This window comes from Bubalus bubalis, chromosome 3 (genome assembly GCF_019923935.1).
Source record: "Bubalus bubalis isolate 160015118507 breed Murrah chromosome 3, NDDB_SH_1, whole genome shotgun sequence".
NCBI classification, from domain to species: domain Eukaryota; kingdom Metazoa; phylum Chordata; class Mammalia; order Artiodactyla; family Bovidae; genus Bubalus; species Bubalus bubalis.
In genome coordinates, this window is record NC_059159.1 from 131,541,243 (window position 1) to 131,561,724 (window position 20,482).

The 20,482-nt window shown below is 53.3% G+C and overlaps 1 protein-coding gene across 7 annotated transcripts in view; it reads left to right on the forward strand.

Annotated features, from left to right (window-relative positions):
- Positions 1-19,079, forward strand: part of SORBS3 (sorbin and SH3 domain containing 3) — a 29,019-nt gene extending 9,940 nt beyond the window's left edge. For 3 of the 7 annotated variants that reach the window (XM_044940114.2, XM_044940116.2, XM_044940117.2), the window contains exons 6-20: positions 2,593-2,631; positions 3,092-3,185; positions 5,215-5,305; positions 5,633-5,719; positions 5,815-5,868; positions 6,887-6,973; positions 7,431-7,471; positions 7,920-8,053; positions 8,269-8,321; positions 8,449-8,495; positions 8,658-8,772; positions 11,844-11,969; positions 13,462-13,770; positions 14,538-14,641; positions 18,240-19,079. In XM_044940114.2, coding sequence (XP_044796049.2) covers positions 2,593-2,631; positions 3,092-3,185; positions 5,215-5,305; positions 5,633-5,719; positions 5,815-5,868; positions 6,887-6,973; positions 7,431-7,471; positions 7,920-8,053; positions 8,269-8,321; positions 8,449-8,495; positions 8,658-8,772; positions 11,844-11,969; positions 13,462-13,770; positions 14,538-14,641; positions 18,240-18,510 — 1,652 coding nt within the window. In that variant the 3' untranslated portion in view covers positions 18,511-19,079. Of the gene's footprint in view, positions 1-2,592; positions 2,632-3,091; positions 3,186-5,214; positions 5,306-5,632; positions 5,720-5,814; positions 5,869-6,886; positions 6,974-7,430; positions 7,472-7,919; positions 8,054-8,268; positions 8,322-8,448; positions 8,496-8,657; positions 8,773-11,843; positions 11,970-13,461; positions 13,771-14,537; positions 14,642-15,226; positions 15,334-18,239 lie in introns of all 7 variants that reach the window. The other 4 variants (XM_044940118.2, XM_044940120.2, XM_044940119.2 and 1 more) reach the window with 3 other exon arrangements.
- The last annotated feature ends 1,403 nt before the right edge of the window (positions 19,080-20,482 follow it).

A 20,482-nucleotide genomic window follows, 5' to 3' on the forward strand; every position in this document is an offset into this window, starting at 1 on the left:
AGACCCCCTTCTGGGGCCCTCTCTCTGCCTGAGTGGGCTTGGGAGCGAGAGGCAGACAAGGGGACTTACCTGTCCGGAAAGTGTCTCCACTCACCCCAGGCTCTGTCGTAAGTGATCGCTAAAACAGGCCAAAGGAGGGAACCGCCAATCTCCTCCCTATATGGGGAACAGTGACCAGACGCTGTCCCCAGTGAGGGTCTGGGAAGCCGTGCAGTCACACATTCGTTCAGTCAGTCCCTTAACCGTGTGTTCAGCACTTGCTGTTTGCTGACTACTCTTCTAGGTGCTAAAGACAAAACAGGGAACAAACAAAGGTTGTTCCTGCCTTAGCGAAGCTTGAGACAGAAGGCGTCACAGAGTAAACACACAGACATTTAATATGGCAGATGGTGGTAAGGGCTAGGGAGAAAAGGTCGGGAGAGTGCCCAGGGTAGGAAGGCTGCCACTTCACGCGGGCTGGTCAGGAAAGTCCCCTGAGAAGTGGCTTCTGAGCTGAGAGCTAAGGTTGTGAAGGAGTTGTCCCTGCAGGGCTAGGGGAGGAGTGTTGCTGCATGGGGAGCCTGGGGAACCCTGAGGCAGAGCAGGTCAGATTTGTTCTGGGGCCACAGAGAGGGGCGGGACTGCAGTGAGAGGGGCACGTGGTGGAGATGGAACCCAAAGATGGTGGGGTCAGGTCACCCAGGGCCTTGGGCTTTTACTCTATAAGAACTGAGGAGCCCCCGGGAGGCTTTGAGCTGAAGAGTGAGTGACAGGCTCTGACAGGTGGTGGCTGAAGTGACTCCCTCTGGCTGCCAGGTGGGGAAGAGATGGGGCCGGGTGGAGGCAAGGGACCAGTCAGGAGGTCTGTCCAGAATCCAGGCTAAAGACGACAGTGTCTCAGATCAGGGCAGTAGCAGCGGGCCTGATGGAATTCTGGAGACAGAATCATGGTAATTTGATGATGGATTGGATGTGGCATGAAAGAGACCAGTCAGGGATGACTTTAAACCTGAGTGAGTCCATGAAGTTGCCCTTTATAAATGTATATACACACAGGAAACGCTGGGAGGGGTTGTGTGTGTGCAAATCTAAGGGACATTCAGTTTTAGATACGGTTCATAAAAGTGGCAGTTGATGTTTGACTCTTTAGTGATCCCATGGACTGCAGCCCACCAGGCTTGTCTGTCCATGGGGTTTTCTCAGGCAAGAATGCTGGAGTGGGTTGCCATTTCCTTCTCCAGGGGTGCTTCCCTACCCAGTGATCAAACCTGCATCTTTGGCATTGAAGGCAGATTCTTTACCACTGAGCCACTGGGCAGTTGATAAACAGGTCTGTAGTTTCTAGGGTGAGGCTTAAGCTGTAGATGGAAATACCAAGCACCCACTCAAAGAGATTTTTGGTGTAAAGGTCCCCCAAGTAGCTCTGATGTACAGCTAAGGTTAGGAGTCCCTGAATAGACAGTATTTTTTAAGGTAGAAGACTGGACCAGATCACCCAGGGAGATGGAGAAACAGAGGCCTAGGGACTGAGCCCTGAAGCACTTGCTTGGAGAGATGGGCAGGAATCAACTAGGCTGCCTGGGAAGGGGCAGCTTGGGAGGCAGGAGGAAAACCAGAATAGTCTCCCTGAAGCCAGGTGACAAGAAATTTCTAAAGGAGGAAGTGAACCTGTGTGACCGATGCTGCTGCTGATCAAGTGGGACTGACCATTTGATCTGGTAACATGGAGGTCACTGGAGTTCTTGACGAGGGTGGCTCAGGCTGAAAGCCTGCTTATCAGGAAGTGGAATTGAAGACACTGAGTTTCTTATGGCCAGCATGCATGCAACCCTATGAACTGTAGCCTGCCAGGCTCCTCTGTTCATGGGATTCTCCAGGCAAGAATACTGGACTGGGTTGCCCTGCCCTACTCCAGGGGATCTTCCCAACCCAGAAATTGAACCTGTGTCTTAAGAGACATAAGTGTCTCCTGCACTGGCAGGTGGGTTCTTTACCACTAGCGCCACCTGGGAAGCCCCTTATGGCCAGTAGTTGGCTGCAAACCCAAGAACTGGAGGAAGGTGTGGGATCCAGAGAGGGGGGTTGTGGTTTGCGTTTAAGGTCAGGGCTGTGGTTATGTGTTCGTGTTCTGAGGAAATCAAGAGGATTGGCTGGTCAGGTCAGTAGCTCTTCCTTGGAGGCCCCAGAAAGTCCTGAGCACCTTGAAGAGTGGGTCTGGGCAAAGGGGGAAGATTTAGAAGAGGGTGCAGAAAGGGCAAGAGGGTGAAGGGGAAGTGGAATTCTCCAAATTGACCTGGCAAGGGCAGGTCTCCAAAGGTCAGGGAGAGGGTGTGTGTGGGAACGTAGGGAGGGAGGGGCAGGAGGGTTTGAGCAAGGCCACTGCCCTCTTGGCTCGCTCAGGTCCTAAGGCAGCCAGAGGCATTTCAAACCCTCCTGAGAACTGCCCTCCTAATTCCTTCCCTCCCTCGAGACATTTTTTAGGCTCTGACTCAGCCCCTGGGCCCCTGCTCTAGGCAGGAGGGACTGGAAGCCTCTGGGGCTGCCTCCCAGGGCTTCCCATCCTTGTCCTCGCTTGCTGCCCCCACCCTGACTGAGTCCTTTCTGCTACCCTAGACCTACAGCTGGACTGGACCTTCGAGGAGGCACCCAAAGGTGAAGGCAGGGGTGGGGGGGTGGTATGCCCCAGCCTGGTGCTTACATTTACCCCTTCCTGCAGCCACGCCTGGCTTTGGGGCTCCCCAGTTTGTTCAGCTCAACTTGTGAAGTTTGTACAGCCCATTTCTGTGAGCTCCAAATCCCCTGGTCCATGGTATTAATAATTCAGAGCCTCTGAGTCACTGTCCAGCAAATGCCTAGCCCTGGCTCTGCTTTCTCTGGGCCTCTCTTTTCTCATGTGTAAAACGGAAACACCCCAGAGATGTTTCAAAGGTTTGGTAAAAAGTGTAAAGCTCTTGGGACCCAGCCCATAGTTACTGGTCCAGAGCATCACCCCTGTTCCCACCAGCCACCCAGGAGCGTGGGTAGGGGTGGGCCAGAACCTTCCATGGTCACCCAGGTGCCCTCAACCCCAGCTTTCACCTTCCATCGCCCGTTTATTTTCTCTCACTTTCAGTGGATTCTTCCTGTGCCACCTCTTCAGACTCAAGGCATCCAGGGCCCCAGCAAAGACCACCTGTCAGGCCAAATCAGATGTCGCCTCTGAGCGGGTGAGCCATCAAGGGGAGGGCCCCAGAGCTTCAGAGGGGTGCTGGCTTCCTTGAGGGGACTGGCACCCCCTGGTGGCCACAGCTGGCAGTCTCGCACCAGGCCAGCAGGCTCCTGCCCATGGCTTTGCCCCTTCTCAGCGTTCCCACTGCTTGAGATCCTCCATGCCACCAGAGCCAAAGGGGGATGACCTGACTGCTATTTGTGGTCAGGATCACCTGGAATGCCTCTGTATTTGGCAGCAGGAATTCATCACCCCAAAGGTCCACGCCTCATTTGGGGTGGAGAGCGGGGTAGCCTGTGGCTAGGCGTGGACCTGCAGCCATCCATTCTGAAGCCTGCGAGAAAACAAGGGGCATAGAGGATCACAGGCTTTGTCCCAGATGCCACTGAGAGAGGAACCCTGCAGACAGGTCAAGGACGCAGTGCATCTTTTCTAAGCAAACCACACAGGCTCAGCCCGAGCTGCAGGGGCTCAGCCCAACCTCAGGAATCAGGAGGCTCTCTGTCACAGTGTCACTAATGAGTTTCTGATTCCTTTCTGGGAACAGAGTGACCTCATTAGCCTGGCCTTAACTGGGCTGTGGCTCTTGGCATCATCAATAAGGTAGAGACTAAGATTTGGTCAAGATTTGGACCCAGATTTCTGGATTCTTGCCTGGAAAATTCCATGGACAGAGGAGCCTGGCGGGCTACAGTCCATGGGGTTGCAAAAATTTGGACACAACTGAGCACGCACGTGCACCTCTGGATTCAAACCAGTGTGCTGCACTAGCCATGTGACCTTGACCAAGGTAACCAGTCTAAGCTTCTCTAGCTCCATCTGTTAAATGGGAATCAGAGGGTGGCATGAAGATCAAAGTACACTGCAAGTCTCCACAAACATGATTATCATACAAGCTTGATTATGACTAGTTGTTGTTGGTGTTCAGTTGCTCAGTTATGTCCGACTCTTTGTGATCCCATGGACTGCAGCATGCCAGGCTCCTCTGTCCTCCACAATCTCCTGGAGTTTGCTCAAATTCATGTCCATTGAGTCAGTGATGCTGTCTAACCATCTCATCCTCCGTTGTCCCCTTCTCCTACCTTCAATCTTTCCTAACATCAGGGTCTTTTCCAATGAGTCAGTTCTTCCCATCAGGTGGCCAAAGGATTGGAGCTGCAGCTTCAGCATCAGTCCTTCCAATTATGACTACAGCTTCCTTAAATTAGGAACAATGTATTCCATTCTCATATCACTGTTGTTAGTGATGTTCTTCCTAGAGTCGAGTCATAGTAACAGCCGACAAATCCTGCCCCTCCCCTCAGACATTCCATCACTTGATAAGCTTGGTACAGTGGTTCCACTTGGTGGAAATATTCAAACTCAGCAGAAACTGGAAGATTTCAACCAGCCAAGAAGGGAGTCCTGGAAGGACACTCAGGTAACGGTGACAGATGACATCGATGATCTAGCACCTCAGGGAACTGAGACTTGTGGAGCAGAAGTAACTTGTTCAGAGCTCCTGGGTCAGGCCTGCAGGCTCTTTCCCCTGACCTGGGTTTTCTGGGAACTAAGATGTAGTCTCACACCCTTGGGTATGGGTGCAAGACCACTTGGTCATGGTGACCAACTTCATCGAAGCTGCACAGACATACATACCCACAGTCATGGGACCAGACAGAATCCAAATGCAGGATATTTCACCAAGGCCAGCAGGAAAGGGACTGGCCACTTCTGGAGCAGATGTGTATGTGTTAGCCCCTGTCTTGGGTGTCTCAGGTATGTTCCCTCACCTAAGATTCCCCACACCCTTATAAAGGTGGGAGTCATTCTCATAGGTGTTGAATCAGAGGCTCTGAGACCAAAGGAGACACAGCTAAGTGGTGGGACTGGAATTTGAATTCAGAGCTAATAACATTTTACTATTTAACACTGCTTCCACCCAGAGCAGGTGGGCAGGGGGTGCAGCTCCCTCTCCAGGACTGTGTGCTCACACCTGCCTCTGTTTCCCTAAAACGAAACTGAAAGATGTCTTTCCCTTTCTTTAGAAGAAGCTGGGATGTCTCTGAAGAGTCTCTTAGAAGCACCTTCAGTTGCAGTCCTGGAGCACCCTCCTCCCTGCACCAGACCTCAAAGCAGGTAGCTTGCCCAGCATCCCCTCTCCCTGCCCAGCACTTCTCCCATCACCATGCTCTCTGGTCAGGCTCTCCGCTGCAGTAGTCGTATAGTCTGTATAGTCCATGGGGTTGCAAAGAGTCGGACACAACTGAGCGACTTTTGCTTTCTGCTGCAAGCACAGGTAAAGCTGTTCTTCATCTTGGAGCCTGTGCAGCCAGAAGATCCTGGAATTCTGGGGAGGGTGCTGATGGGCACGGAAGTGCACAGTGGCTGAAAGCCTGCTTTTCGAGCCTGGCCAGTGTCCCAGTACCCCTCTCTTCAACCTGATGCCTACTCCCTGCCATGCAGGTGCTCAGACGCCAAGAGAAAGCGGACAATGTCTGGACGGAAGAATCCTGGAACCAGTTTCTGCAAGAACTAGAGACTGGGCAGAAGGTGTGTGGGCCTGGTTCTCTGGAAAAAGATGTACCCTCGAATTGTGCATTAGGGGAGCAATTTCACCCCCTCTGACTCACTCTTCCCACTCTTAGCCCAAGAAACCACTGGTAGACGACCCTGTTGAGAAGCCCTCCCAGCCCATTGAGGTGCGTACTATGGGCAGGTGGGTGGGAGTGGACACAATATGTTGGGGGACCAGTGAGGGATTTTCTGGGTGGTCAAGGTCCCCATGACCATGGGCCAAGGCCATGGACTCAAAACTCTGACCCTCTCCAGTCCCATACGGTTTAACTCTGTACCCCCAGCATCCAGGACAGTGCCTGGCATACAGTGTGTGAAAGTGTTAGTTGTTCAGTCATGTCCGACTCTTTGCAACCCCATGGACTGTCGTCCACCAGGTTTCTCCGTCCATGAAATTCTCCAGGCAAGAATACTGGAGTTGGGTAGCCATTCCCATCTCCAGGGAATCTTCCCAACCTAGGGATCGAACCCAGGTCTCCTGCAGTGCAGGCAGATTCTTTACCATCTGACTCACCAGGGAAGCCTCTGGCATACAGCAGGTGCTCAGTAAACATGTGTTCAAAATTGTGTGTTCATCACAGCCGGCTGAGAAGAGACTGATCAGGGTGGACTGGAATTGTCAGGAAGTATTCTTGGAAGATGGAGCTTGGAGGCCAGGCAAAGAGAGGGGGTGCCCAGGATGGGGGTGACACAGGCAGAGGCTGGAAGGGTGTGTGTGTGTGTGTGTGTGTGTGTAACACTCATCAGCTGGACTGGCTGTGGGAGGGAGGGTGGGGTTGGATAGAGTGAAGCCAGGCTGTAGAGGGCCATAAAAGACTTGACAGGAGAGGAAGTAGGGAGCCTGGTCCTGAAACACATCAGGAAATACTGAAGTGTTACCCTGGGAGTAAGGGATGGGTGAGCTGGGTCAGCAAGGAGGGCCCTCCTGACACCCCAAGACACACCTCCTGGCAGGCCCAGAGGTAGTCAGCCTGGCCTGGCCCCGCCCCCTGAGCCTGCCCTTTACCCCAGCGCCTCGAGCTTTGACATGTTGCCATTGGGCTTCTCACACCTGATTTTCGCCCAGCCCAGCGCCCCCCACGGTATACTCCCCGCCCCCAACCTTGCCCCTGGCCCAAGTCTCTCCGCACAACCCGCCCCCAGGTCCTGCTGGAGAGAGAGCTGGCCAAGCTGAGCGCCGAGCTGGACAAGGACCTGCGGGCAATAGAGACTGGGCAGCCGTCCCCCAAGGTACCGGCCCCCCGGGGCCCTCCTGGTGGGCGCAGGAACGCCGAGCCGCGCAGGCATGGCTTTGGTGGGAGGGGCAGGCCGACGAGAGGCATCGCCTCCAGCTGCACTCGCGACCTTGGGCGACTCCATCCAAGTCTCCTCCCTAAAGTGCGGGGCGATCACTGTTCCTAGCGACCCCTAAGAGCCCTCCCTGGGCCGACTCCACGTCAGCTTGCCCTCTGGAGCTGGAGGGGTCCATCGCCCCCGGGACCTCAGCCCCGGGGCCCCATGTCCCGGCCTTCCCTCCTCCTTCCACACCCGCCGTCCCTCCCCCTGCTCCTCGCTCCTCCCGCTCCCGGCCCGCCGCCCCGCGTCCCTCCCGCCCCTCCTCTCCCGCTCCCCCTCCCGCTCCCTTCCCGGCCGCAAACTTTTCCGGAGGCGGCGTCCCGGGCCTTGACCGCGCCCGTCTCCCGCACAGAAGGCGCCCCGACGCTCCCAGGAGCCGCGGCCCCCAGCGCGGTGAGTGGCGGTGGAGACGTGGCGCGGGGAGGGGTGGCGAGCCCCGGACGCCGACGGCGGGAGGAGGGGCGGGAGCGCGGAGAGGGGCCGGCGGGGACCCGATCGCCGCTCGTTGGCCGGGGTGGGGGGCCGTCCCTGGTCCTCCGAGGGAAGCTGGTTCCCCGGCCCGGGACTCGGGTCGCAGCAGCGAAGGGATCCCGCTCTCGCTCCCGCCTCCCCACCCCCCCACCCCCCCGGGCCGCACCCTTTCCCGGCCTTGACCACTCGGGAAGTAGGACATCCTGCTGAGGGCCCGGGACCTGGGAGACGCCTCCAGAGAAGGAGGGGTGGGGTAGGGAAGATGGGGGAGGGAGTGGTGAGGGTGGGGGGCATTCGGGCGGGCAGTGGGGAGCGGGGTCGGGGGTGAAGCTCCAGACAGGTGGCTCATTCCTGCGTCGTCCCTGCGCAGCCCGGCCTCCGCCTGGAGCTCCAGCTCCCCGAATGCACTTTACCCGAGTTCCTCCCTGAGCCCCCACAGGATGGCGGATGGAGGAAGCCCCTTCCTAGGTCGGAGGGACTTTGTCTACCCTTCCTCAACTCGAGGTGAGAACCAGATCCTGCTCTTGTTCTCACCCAGACGGCCCCCTCTGCCAGCACCACTGCTCCAGATAAGGTGGTACCCCTGCAGAGGTGGCAGGAAGGTCACGGACCCCCCCCCCCCGTTCCTGTCCTGGGCAGGGAGGGGGGAACAGAGCCCCATCCCAGCCCTGCCCCCCCAAGACATGGCCTTCCGAAGCTGAGGCAGTGCTTCTCCACAGACCCTAGTGCCTCTGATCCAGGGGGCAGTCCTGCCAGGAAGGAAGAGAAGAAGGTAAGGGGGGGTGGGACCATCAGGGTCAGGGTGCAAGGAGGGCCTGGGGTGGGTCCCTGTGACTGCTCTTGCCTACTTGCGGGCTGAATGATTGAGATCACCTGCTCTGTCCTCTCCCCCTGCCCAGAGGAAGGCCGCCCGGCTCAAGTTTGACTTCCAGGCCCAGTCCCCTAAGTAAGTACCATTCTGCCTCTTGCCTTCCCTGTGGCAGTCCCTGGGAGGACAGGACTGCAATGTACCCCCCTAGAGGGTGAGGAGGGATTTCGGGGACACTGGGCAGAGTCTGGAGGACCCTGAGGACTTCAGATTGCTGAATGTCCTTGCTCTGGCCTTCAGGGAACTGACTCTGAAGAAGGGTGACATTGTCTACATCCACAAGGAGGTGGACAAGAACTGGCTGGAGGGAGAGCACCATGGCCGCCTGGGCATCTTCCCCGCTAATTACGTGGAGGTGAGTGGGGGCGACAAGCAAGGGGCCCTGCCAGGAGGGTGGAAGGGTTTGCAGAGACTTAGAGAATGCAGACCCCCTTTAACCAGCCAGGGAACCTCTCCAGAACTGGCTGCTCCCTCACACCTGGCAAGTTTCCTAAGACTAAAACCGTGAGCTGGGGTAGGGGCCAAGTCTCAGTCTCATTCATGCCCTCCAGGAAATGTTTGTTAACGAAGGCCTAAAGGTGGAGCCCAGACCAGGGGGAAGAACAAAAAAACCCAGTTCCTGTACTGGAGGCCATCAGTCCTCTCAGCGTCCCCCACTTTCACCACTCAGAATCCACCTCTCAAAACCTACATCTCCAGCTGTCTTTTGGGAAGAAATCTAATTGCAACTGACAAGAATATGAAGTCTGAGACGGTTCACCAGTCACATATACTTGTGTCATCTCCTTCTTGTGTATCACCTCCCTCAATCCCCCGATCAACCTGGCAAAGTAGTAGATCACCCCCATTTTACAGATGCACTAAGGTTCAGAGCCAAGTTGTTAAGTAGAAAATCTAGAATCCGAATCCAGAGACAAGGTTCTGGGTTTGATAGATATGGGGCTATGAGTTATTGAGTATTTGCATCTTTTAAGGAATTTCAGATTATCTGATATATCAGCATAAAGTTGTTCATAATATTTCATTATTATCCTCTTAAATATTTATTTTTGACTGCACTGGGTCTTCATTGCTGCGACTGGGCTTTCTCTAGTTGCAGCAAGTGAGACTACACTTTCTAGTTGTGGTCCATGGGCTTCTCCTTGTGATGGCTTCTCTTGTTGCAGAGCACGGAGTCTAGAGTGCTCAGGCTTCAGTAGTTGAGGTGCATGAGCTTAGTTGCCCCGAGGCATGTGGTGTCTTCCCAGACTAAGGATTGAACCTATGTTTGTTATTATCCTCTTAATGTCAGTTCAGTTCAGAGGCTCAGTTGTGTCCGACTCTTTGCGACCCCATGAACCGCAGCACTCCAGGCCTCCCTGTCCATCACCAACTCCTGGAGTCCACCCAAACCCTTGTCCATTGAGTCAGTGATGCCATCCAGCTATCTCATCCTCTGTCGTCTCCTTCTCCTCCTGCCCTCAATGTTTCCCAGAATCAGGGTCTTTTCCAATGAGTCAGCTCTTTGCATCACGTGGCCAAGGTATTGGAGTTTCAGCTTCAACATCAGTCCTTCCGATGAACACCCAGGACTGATCTCCTTTAGGATGGAATGGTTGGATCTCCTCGCAGTCCACGGGACTCTCAAGAGTCTTCTCCAACACCACAGTTCAAAAGCATCAATTCTTCAGCACTCAGCTTTCTTTATAGTTCAGCTCTCACATCCATACATGACCACTGGAAAAACCATAGCCTTGACTAGACAGACCTTTGTCGGCAAAGTAATGTCTCTGCTTTTTAATATGCTGTCTAGGATGGTCATAACTTTCCTTCCAAGGAGTAAGCGTCTTTTAATTTCATGGCTGCAGTCACCATCTGCAGTGATTTTGGAGCCCCCAAGTCAGCCACTGTTTCCCCATCTATGTGCCATGAAGTGATGGGATCGGATACCATGATCTTAGTTTTCTGAATGTTGAGCTTTAAGCCAACTTTTTCACTCTCCACTTTCACTTTCATCACTTTTTAGTTCCTCTTTACTTTCTGCCATAAGGGTGGTGTCATCTGCATATCTGAGGTTACTGATATTTCTCCCGGCAATCTTGATTCCAGCTTGTGCTTCCTCCAGCCCAGCATTTCTCATGATGTATTCTGCATATAAGTTAAATAAGCAGGGTGACAATATACAGCCTTGACATACTCCTTTTCCTATTTGGAACCAGTGTCTTGTTCCATGTCCAGTTCTAACTGTTGCTTCCTGACCTGCAGATAGATTTCTCAGGAGGCAGGTCAGGTGGTCTGGTATTCCCATCTCTTTCAGAATTTTCCACAGTTTATTGTGATCCAAAGTAATGTCCTTTCCTTCATTCCTGACATTGATAATCTCTGTCTTTTCTTATTCTGGCTAGAAATTGGTTAATTTTATGGATCTTTTCAAAGAACCAACTTTCGATTTCATTGATTTTTCTCTACTTTTGTTTTCAATTTCATTGATTTCTGCCTCTTCATTATTTCCTTTATTCAGCTTGTGTTAAGTTCTTTTTCTAGTTTATTTGAGTGGTAGTTCAGATTATTGATCTGAAACCTTTTTCTCCTAAATGTAAACATTTAATGCTATAAATTCCTCTCTAAGCATAGCTTTTACCTACAACCCACAGATGTTGATATTTTGTTTTTGTTTTTTTTTTTCATTCAGCTCAGACTATTGTCATTTCTTTTGTGGCTTCCTCTTTGACCCATCGATTGAGTCGTCTACTTCAGGCTCTTTATCTCATAGGCATCAATAGACCTCCTCTATCCTTAAAACGATGTCCCTGATCCTGAAGTTCCACAAGTATATACAGTATTGCATATCATCAGTCATTTACATCTTGAAATGCCGGAAGTGTTACTCAGTCGTGTTCAACTCTTTGCGACCCCATGGACTGTTGCCCCACCAGGCAATCGTCTGAGCCACCAAGGAAGTTCTTATATCTTAGTATGAACTAGTTTATTAGCATCTTGATTTTTCTGAGTAGGATGAAGCGACGAGAGCATGGGGACCCTGGGCACATGGTGGGGTAAAAGTGGAGGGGGAGGAGGGACACTTGGTTCTAAGCAGTGGTGAAATGGTAGATCCTCACTTTTAGAACAGGCTACCAGGAGTTCCCTGCTCCTTGGTACCTCTCATATCCTTCTGTGCCCCAATGTAAACTCTCTCCTGTTTTCACGACCATTGTCCACTCTAATAGTGCCCACTCCACATAACCTCTGGTGCAAATTCTTCCTCCAGAAGCATTCTGGGACTGACTACCCCGTGCCCTGTGCTCACTGCTGGCTCCCCCAGGCTTGTGTTTGGTTTCTGTCTCCACTCTGGTCTGGGGACAGACCTTGCTCATATTGCTTCCGCAGGAGCCCAGGTCTGTGCCCAGTTGATACCCAAGCTGAATCGCATGTCCTCTCTTCCTCCAGGTGCTGCCAGCTGATGAGATTCCCAAGCCCATCAAGCCTCCAACCTACCAGGTGCTGGAGTATGGAGAAGCCGTGGCCCAGTACAACTTCAAGGGGGATCTGGAGGTGGAGCTTTCCTTCAGAAAAGTACGCTTGGCCAGGGGGAAAGGGGGGTGGGGCAGGGTAAGGGCAGCTGAAGACACAGGTAAATGTGTGCAGTAAAAATATTCTTTAAAAAAAAATCAGATATACCTATTTTCACTAGTGTTTCAGATTTTTATTCTCCATCTCTTTGGATATATTTCCCTTAATTGTGCCCATTTTAATATTTATTTATTTACTTTTATTATTATTTTTTGCTGCATAGGCTCTTTGTTGCGGCACGCAGGCTTCTGTTACAGCACGTGGGTTCTAGAGCATGTAGGCTCAGTAGTTGTGGCGCTTAGGCTCTCTAGTTGTGGCGCTTAGGCTCTCTGGTTGTGGTATGGGGGCTTAGTTGCCCCACGGCATGTACAATCTTAGTTCCCTGACCAGGGATTAAACTGAGTCCCCTGCGTTGGTAGGCGGATTCTTAACCATTGGACCATCAGGGAAGTCTCCTGCCCATTTTTATTTGTTTATTTATTTTAATTTATTTGGTTGTCCTGGGTCTTAGTTGCAGCATGTGGGATCTAGTTCCCTGACCAGGGACCGGACCTGGGCCCCCTGCATTGAGAGTGCAGAGTCTTAGCCACTGAACCACCAGGGAAGTCCCTTGCCCATTTTTAAAATGTTCAAAACTTCTAGAGTAGTTGTGCTTCTTCTCAAGTTGCAGGTTGGTAGGCTGTGAGGATCACATCAGCATTTTAAAAATAATAGAATGGAAGTCTTAGAATACCTTGCATGTAGAAAGGGTATTTCATCCAACTCTTAGACATGTGTGTGTGTGTGTGTGTGTGTGTACTGGATTGATATTACAACATATTCTTTTTACTATAGATAATGGTTCAGAAAGCTTGAAAAATGTTGAGACTTCCCTGACAGTCCAGTGGTTAAGGCTCTGCACTTCTAATGCAGGCGACACAAGTTCCATCCCTGGTCAGGGAATTAAGTTCCCACGTGCAGTGCAGTGCAGCCAAAAAATTCAAAAATAAGAAGAAAAAGAAAATGGAGTAATGCCCCAGAAAGCAAGGGAACTGGTCTCTCTTGGTTTATTTTGAGGGCAAAGGGCATGAATGCACCTAGTGAATGTTCCCCTGGAAGAGCTGGCCTAGCGAGAGAGGAGGAAGGGGGTGGCTGGATGGAGAGAGGTGGGAGCAGGAGGGGGGCTGGAGACCATCCTTCCTAGGACAGCCCCACTAACAGTAGTCAGTATGTGGGCTTGGGGACACCCCAGCTGTCCTCAGGGAGTTTGTTTTTGGATGCAGTGATGACCTCCAAGGTGGAGGCAGGAAAGGACCCAGTCATGGCAGTGGTGCTAACACCTGCGCGGTACTCCTTACCAACCTGCCATGGAGCTGTGTGACCTGTATATAACCAGCTGGTGCCCTCCAAGCCTGATCCCTCCATGCAAGGTGTTAGGTTACAATGACTCTGCACCCTCCTGTGCCTGGCAGCCAAGGGCCCTGCAGATACTACCTCCCTCCCTCTCTGTGACCAGGGGGAGCGCATCTGCCTGATCCGCAAGGTGAATGAGCACTGGTACGAGGGCCGTATCTCGGGCACTGGGCGCCAGGGCATCTTCCCCGCCAGCTACGTGCAGGTGACCCGGGAGCCCCGGGTCCGGCTCTGTGATGACGGCCCCCAGCTCCCTGCATCTCCCCGCCTGCCTACCGCCCGCCTGGTCCATCACCCCAGCTCTCCTTTAACACCACGCAGCCCAGCTGACCCCACTGACTGGGGGGGCCAGACCTCCCCCCGCCGCACCGGCTTCTCCTTCCCTCCCCAGGAGTCCAGACCCCAGACCCAGGTAAGGTGACCTGCCTCAGACCCGAGAGTGAGCCCTGCTCCCTGTGCTGTATTCCCCATTCCTGGGAGGCTCTGTGTTGTGGAATTCCCCCAGCTGCTCAGGATAGTCTAGTGGGGTGACTGAAGAGAACCTTGTGTTGCAGTCCTTGAGGACCCCAGACCCTGGAGCTGCAGCCCAGGGAGGCAGGAGTCTCTAGATGGGACCCCCAAACCAGCACAGGCCTCCTGACCTTCCAGAGTCCACTCTTGGGATTTACCTGTATCAGCGTCTTGGGACAGGGTGTGCTGGGAGTCAGGGTGTCTGCCATTCACCTGCTGTGTGACCTTGGGCAGATGACTTACCCTCTCTGGGTTTGGGTTTCCTCACTTGTAGAATGGGGATAGCGAGTCCCACTGCAGAGGATGGTTGGTAGGAAGTACCTGATGGGCAATGATGGCCATTGGTCATCATGCTGACATTGACCACAGACAAGGGCATGTGCTCCTATGTTCATCCCTCACTCAGCAAACTGTTACGGGCAGATAGAGCCCATGCACAGGACGCCTCCTGCTCCCGGCTCTGTGCACACGTGCAGATCAGCCACCTCCCCTACCTGGGCCCAACTTCCCAGTACCTGTGAGGTTGCAGTCAGACAGGTCTCCCTGTGCTACGGGGACTGTGAAATGAGATGAGGCAGTGTGGGATGCTGTTCCTGGGGAGAGGGGCAGGCCGGTTCACGCCTCCTTCCTCATGTTTGCATGTGCCCACCTGCCCTCCTATGGACCCAGAGTCTCAGCACCCCTGGGTCAGCTCTGTCCCATCCTGGAGGCTCCAGCCATCCCCTGGACCTGGGGACCTCGTCCTCTACCACCAGCGAGATACACTGGACCCCGTGAGTACCATCTGGGACGCTTGGTCGGGGTTGGGGGCTACTCCACAGGCAGTGCTGAGCACACACTAATTTACTCCTCCCTACCCAGGATGGAGTTGGGAAATTTCTCCTAAGAAGTGCTTGTCCTTATAGTGCTTATGGGTGATTTTAGTGGGGTGTGTGGGGGGCAGGGGGTGCGGGAGTGGGAGGACACTTGTCTGTAGTGTTCCTGACCTGTCCCTCCCAGCTCTGGGCCTGAGAGCAAGCCTCCCACACTGGGCACCCCTCCCCTCCGTCTCTCACTGGGTTTCCAGGGCTGAGGTCAGCGTGGGTGTGTGCGCAAAGTGGAACACAGATTTGAAGGCATTGAGAGCTCAGGGGAGGTGGAGTGTGGGTGATTAGGGTTTGGAGAGTAAGGAGCATGCCTCGGATGGAGGCACTGAAGCCAGAAAGAATCGCCATGCCCAGAGCTGGGCCAGGGACTAATGGGAGCATGGAGGGACCTGGGAAATTCCAAGAATGTGTCCACCTTGGTTCGGGACTAGCCAGGCCTGGTCTGGGGAGGGGCTAGGGTCCTGGTGGTTGCTATGGCAGTGTTTCCTGCAGGTACCGGGCGATGTACCAGTACAGGCCCCAGAATGAGGACGAGCTGGAACTGCGGGAGGGGGACCGGGTGGACGTTATGCAGCAGTGTGACGACGGCTGGTTTGTGGGTAGGTGGGCCTGGTGGGCAGGCTGGGGGCAGCTCAGACTGAGCTGGGGGACAGGCCAGAAAGGGTATCTCAGAGTCCTGGGGGGAGGGCCTGGGGGAGAGGCCAGGAAGGTTATCTCAGGATCCTGTGGAGATTTGAGTGGCTGCTCCTGCCTGCCAGGACTGGTTCAGCAAAGATTCATGGGCTGACCACCTCCCACCCTTCCAGCCCAGCACTGGCTGCTTTCCCAAAGCCAGCACTCTGTTGTTCTCATTCCCTGAAGAAGGGTGAGGCCTGGGAGGAAACCAGACTAGCTCAGGGTCATTGTTGAAGCCAGTGGGACTCAGGGGTTCCTGACCCCCAGGCCTCTGTTCCTTCCATCATACACCTGTGTCTGGGGAGCAGTCCTTGAGTGGGAGGGTTGTGGGGGGACTTGTCTCCTGAGATGCTGAGCCCTTGGTGGAGAGGACCAAGTCTCACACCTGTGTGTCCTCACCCCCACCACCCATAGCTAGAAGCTAGCTCTCTCACCCCCAAGAGAAGAGAGAGGAAAAAGATCTGAGCCCTCAAGGCTGACCCAAGGGCAGCTCAGGCAAGGACTAAAGCGGGAAGTCTCAGGTTGGCCTTGGCCTGGTTCATGGTGACCACTCAGCATGCTTTTTTCCCAGAGTGAGCGGGTCAGGTCCAGGCTGCAGCTTCAGGGGATGGGGTCATCCCTAGAGAGCAGTGAGCATCCAGAAGCTCTGGCTCAACAGGCTCCAGGGCCTGAAGGGTTGCGGGGGTATCTTGGGAGGAGTGGCCACAGGAGTGACAGCCTTCCTCTCTCATCTGAATCCAGCACCTCAGTGCTGACCACCCTTCTGACACACCAATAACTATGAAGCACCAGCTTATTAACATGGGGCTTCCCAGGTGGTGCTAGTGGTAAAGAATGTACCTGCCAATGTAGATGTAAGAGATGCAGGTTTGATCCCTGGGTTGGGAAGATCCCCTGGAGGAGGGCTTGGCAACTCGCTCTGGTATTTATGCCTGCAGAATCCCATGAACAGAAGAACCTGGCGGGCTATAGTCCATAGGGTCGCAAAGAGTCAGACACAACTGAAGGGCCTTAACATACATACCACACACACACCAAACACACACACACAGCTTGTTAGCAGTCCTTGGAATAGTGGGCTTGAGGGCACATTCTTTTTTTTTTTTCATTCACAAGTTTTATTCCATGCAGTTAACTTTTTGTATCTTCAAAGTCAATTTACTTAAAAAAATTAGTATTTCTTATTCATCATAAAATCCATCCCCCTCCCCCAAGGAAACCAAATTCATGGAAGGAGTAATTTAGGTCTCAGGTGTTAGTTGCTCAGTTGTGTCCGACTCTTTGCAACCCCATGGACTGTAGCTTGCCAGGTTCCTCTGTCCATGAGATTTCCCAGGTAAGAATGCTGGAGTGGGTAACCATTCCCTCCTCCAGGGGATCTTTCCAACCCAGGGATCAAACCTGGGTCTCCTGCATTGCAGGCAGATTCTTCACCATCTGAGCTACCAGGGAAGCCCAGTTGTCAATTTTTTGGCTACACCACACGGCTTGTGGTATCTTAGTTCCCTGACCAGGAATAGAACATGCATCCTCTGCATTGGAAGCACGGAGTCTTAACCACTGGACTGGGGGCAGCTGAAATAGGTACTATAGGTTTGTGACAAAGGCTTTGTAGCCCACCATGCTGTACATATATGGCAAAATGGCAGCACTTTGTGCATGAGTGCAAAGTCGCTCAGCTGTGTCCAACTCTTTGCAACCTTATGGACTATACCCACCAGGGTCCTCTCTCCATGGGATTCTCCAGGCAAGAATACTGGAGTTTGTTGCCATGCCCTCCTCCAGGGGGTCTTCCCGACCCAAGGATTGAACCCTCATCTCTTACGTCTCCTGCATTGGCAGTCGGGTTCTTTACTATTAGCACCGCCTGATCAAGTTCACCTAAATGAAGTCTTGGGGACACATTCTAATTTTAGTCTGTACACTTCTGCATTTTTTTCTTTGTTTACAACTCCTATTAAAGACAAGAGGAAAAAGTACCACTTTTGTGGAATAAGCCCCAAGGGCTTTTAGAGGGAAGGTTGAGAACAGTTGTTTTCTCAGTTACACTGGCACATTTCAAGTGCTCATCAGCCACATGTGAGTATCATTTTGGACAGTGCAGATCAGGGAAGGCTTCCTGGAGGAAGTGAGGGAGGCGTTGGAAGGATTTGGGGAGGCAGAGAGGAGAAGGGAGGCCCTCTAGGCAGGGGAAGAGTATCAGTAAGGCCTAGGGGCAAGAGGGCCCTCAGCTGCTCACAGAACGGGGTGGCTGCCTGAGGGGAAGGGATGGTCAGAACTTTAATTTTATTTTCCTGTAGCTCCTAGCATTTCTCCTCCTCTACCCCAGGACACAAATTTTGGGGTTGTAGTAGACAGAGGCCTGGATTTTGGTCCTGCTTCTACCTCTGAGCAGCTGAATGCTTTGGGGGAACTGACATGGCCTTGTCATATACCTTACCTGCCCCGTCTCTAAAATTAGGGTGTCATACTAGACCAGTGAGATTCCTCCCTACTTAAGTTCTGTGATTCATTCTCCTGCTTCCTTGCTTTCCTGAGGGGTTATTCAGGGCTGTGTGCAAAGTTATGCACAGTTGGTTGAGTGCTCAGATTCGCCCATCATTATCGACATCATGATGCGTGGCTGGGCCCGTCTTGGAGGCTTCTGCTTCTAGGGGCCAAGAGTGAGGAAAAGCAGACTCCTCCCTCCCTGGGACCTGGATTCCACCTGCAGTTCTGGGTACTGCCAGCAGAGGGCAGGGCTCTCACTTCCCCACCACCACCACCAGCTCACCCCATTCCTGTTTTTAAAAGTGGGGAATGTTCTTTCTGTCTTTCTTTCCTCTTTCAGGTGTCTCCAGGAGGACCCAGAAATTTGGGACATTCCCTGGAAATTATGTAGCCCCGGTGTGAGTGGTCTCCGTGGCAACTCAGAGCCCACCCAGGATGGGGTGGTGAACAGAGCACTTATGGGAGGGAGAGAGGACTCCCCCCTACACACACCCCTCCCCCAGGACCTGAGCTGCTGGCATCTGCAGACAAGCCCAGCAGTCTTTCCTACAGAACCTCCCTTGAAGCCCCCTGGACTGATTCCCACCCACGACTCACAAGCATTCCTCTAACAGCCCTTTTATTTCCTCCCCTTCCCCACTCCCCAAATATAGAGGTCTGCTTTGAAGTGGAGACTGTTTCAGGCCTTATTGAGACCAGACCCCTGAGTCCCCCACCCCACTATGGCGTTTCCGTTTAACAGAGACCGGCTCCCAGCTTTACCCCCATGGGGTTCCTCTAACAAGAACCAGCTTCCTAACCTAATAGAGACCAAAGGCCGCCTGTGCCTGGAGGGCTTTCTCCCTTGTCACTGCAGCTTGCTTGCCATCCTCTTTGCCTTCCTGCCTCCAGCTGGGCCTGGGAGTTTGGTGGGGGATGGACATGACTCTTCCTTAGTATTTGCTGCCTGGCAAGAGGTCTTGCCTGAAGGCTCCCTCTTCCCAAAGGCTGCCAAACCCTGCGCCTGGGCCGTGCTTATCATTCCGGCTGCCTTGGTGCCCAGGAAGAGCGGGGCTTCCGAGGACTGGCCTGTCCCAGATGTATTCCAGGGAAACGGGTATGTGCTCTCCTCCTGCCAGCCCAGCGGCCCCCAAGTCCCCCCTGGAAGCAGAGAATGTAAAATAAATCTGGGTACCAGGGACCTTGCCTTCCTGTCCTTTTTCTTTGGGTTATGAAGAGGGCTCCTCCCTCTTAGGATTATGGGAATTCTTTCTGCTGTAGGCTGATCTGGGAAGCAAGTAGGATGTGAATGAGAGAGGGAGAGTGTGTGTGTGTGTGTGTGTGTGTGTGTGTGTGTGTGTGTGTGTGTGTGTGAAAGGGAAGGCTGGAAAAGCACCATCATTATCTCTAAGATCTCAGGTCTCAGGCAGGATTGGGCAGCCTGGAGGATCTGGCAAGCCGTGCTGAGAGAACTAACATCACAGGGACCAGGGCAAGGCCTGATTGTGGGGAGAAACCAGAGATGGGAGCGGAAGGTGGCCTCGTTTGCAGCAGTTTGATCCTGGAGCTGCCATGGGGTTGTTGAACTAGACATTTCTGTTTGCTCTGCTCCTCATGTTTTCTTTCTCTGGGCTCTCGTGTGTTTGTTTACCTTCTTTTTTGGGCTTGGGTTTTTGAGCAATCGATGGCAGGAAGCTGGGAGTGGTGGAGCACAGCTAGCCAAGGCCAATCTTCTGGCCCGAGGACAAAGTCCTGGGGCCTGGCCGTGCCTGAGGGGGCACAGTCTGGGCCTGGCTGCTCTCATTAGGAAGGAAAGCTCCATTCCTTGGCCACTGCTGAGAGATGAGCCAAGTGTAAGGTGCTACCCACATGTTTGATGTAAGCATCCCAACTGGCAGGTTATAGGTCTGTTTTACAGCAGGAGAGGCTGAGGCAGAGAAATTAAGTTGTCTGGGTCACATCATAATAAAATGCTGAAGTCAGGTCTGATGATTGTTGCTGCCTCTCTACACAGCCTACCAAATACCTGGGCAGTTCTTGTCCAGAGGCCCTGGAGAAGGAAGGTTATGCATGAGGTCCCTGAGGCGGGCCTGGGCTGGGCCTCTCTCACATTCTTCCTGGCAATCATGTCATCTGGGCCTGTCACTTAGGGCACCCCCACCCAAGGTGGGTGGGAAGAAGTGATGGTTCCTAATTCTGTCAAGACAGGTGGGAGAGGTCTGTGAATGATGGGGCTGTGGCCGGTCCCTGGCAGGTTCCTTGAGCCTGGGTGTGGCCTGGGCTCCAGTGATGTTTAAACAGCAGCCTGAAGAATGAGACATGCTTTCAGTCCTCCGTCCACCCCAGTCCTCGCCATGGTCTGCTGCTAGGGTGGCAGATCCAGCCCATGCCATGGAAGTGACCCTTCTCCATGAACCTGCTAGCCTGTTCTTGATCGCCCATCCCATCTCCTTTGAGTTGCCTGATGCCCTCAGAAAGGAAAAGATCTCAGGGCCGAGACTTCCTTTCCTTAAGGCAGATACCAAATCCACACCCTCTCCTTGGTGGGGCCCTGGAGCCTCTGCAGCAAATTAACCCTACGCCCTGTACATGATTCTTTCTCTG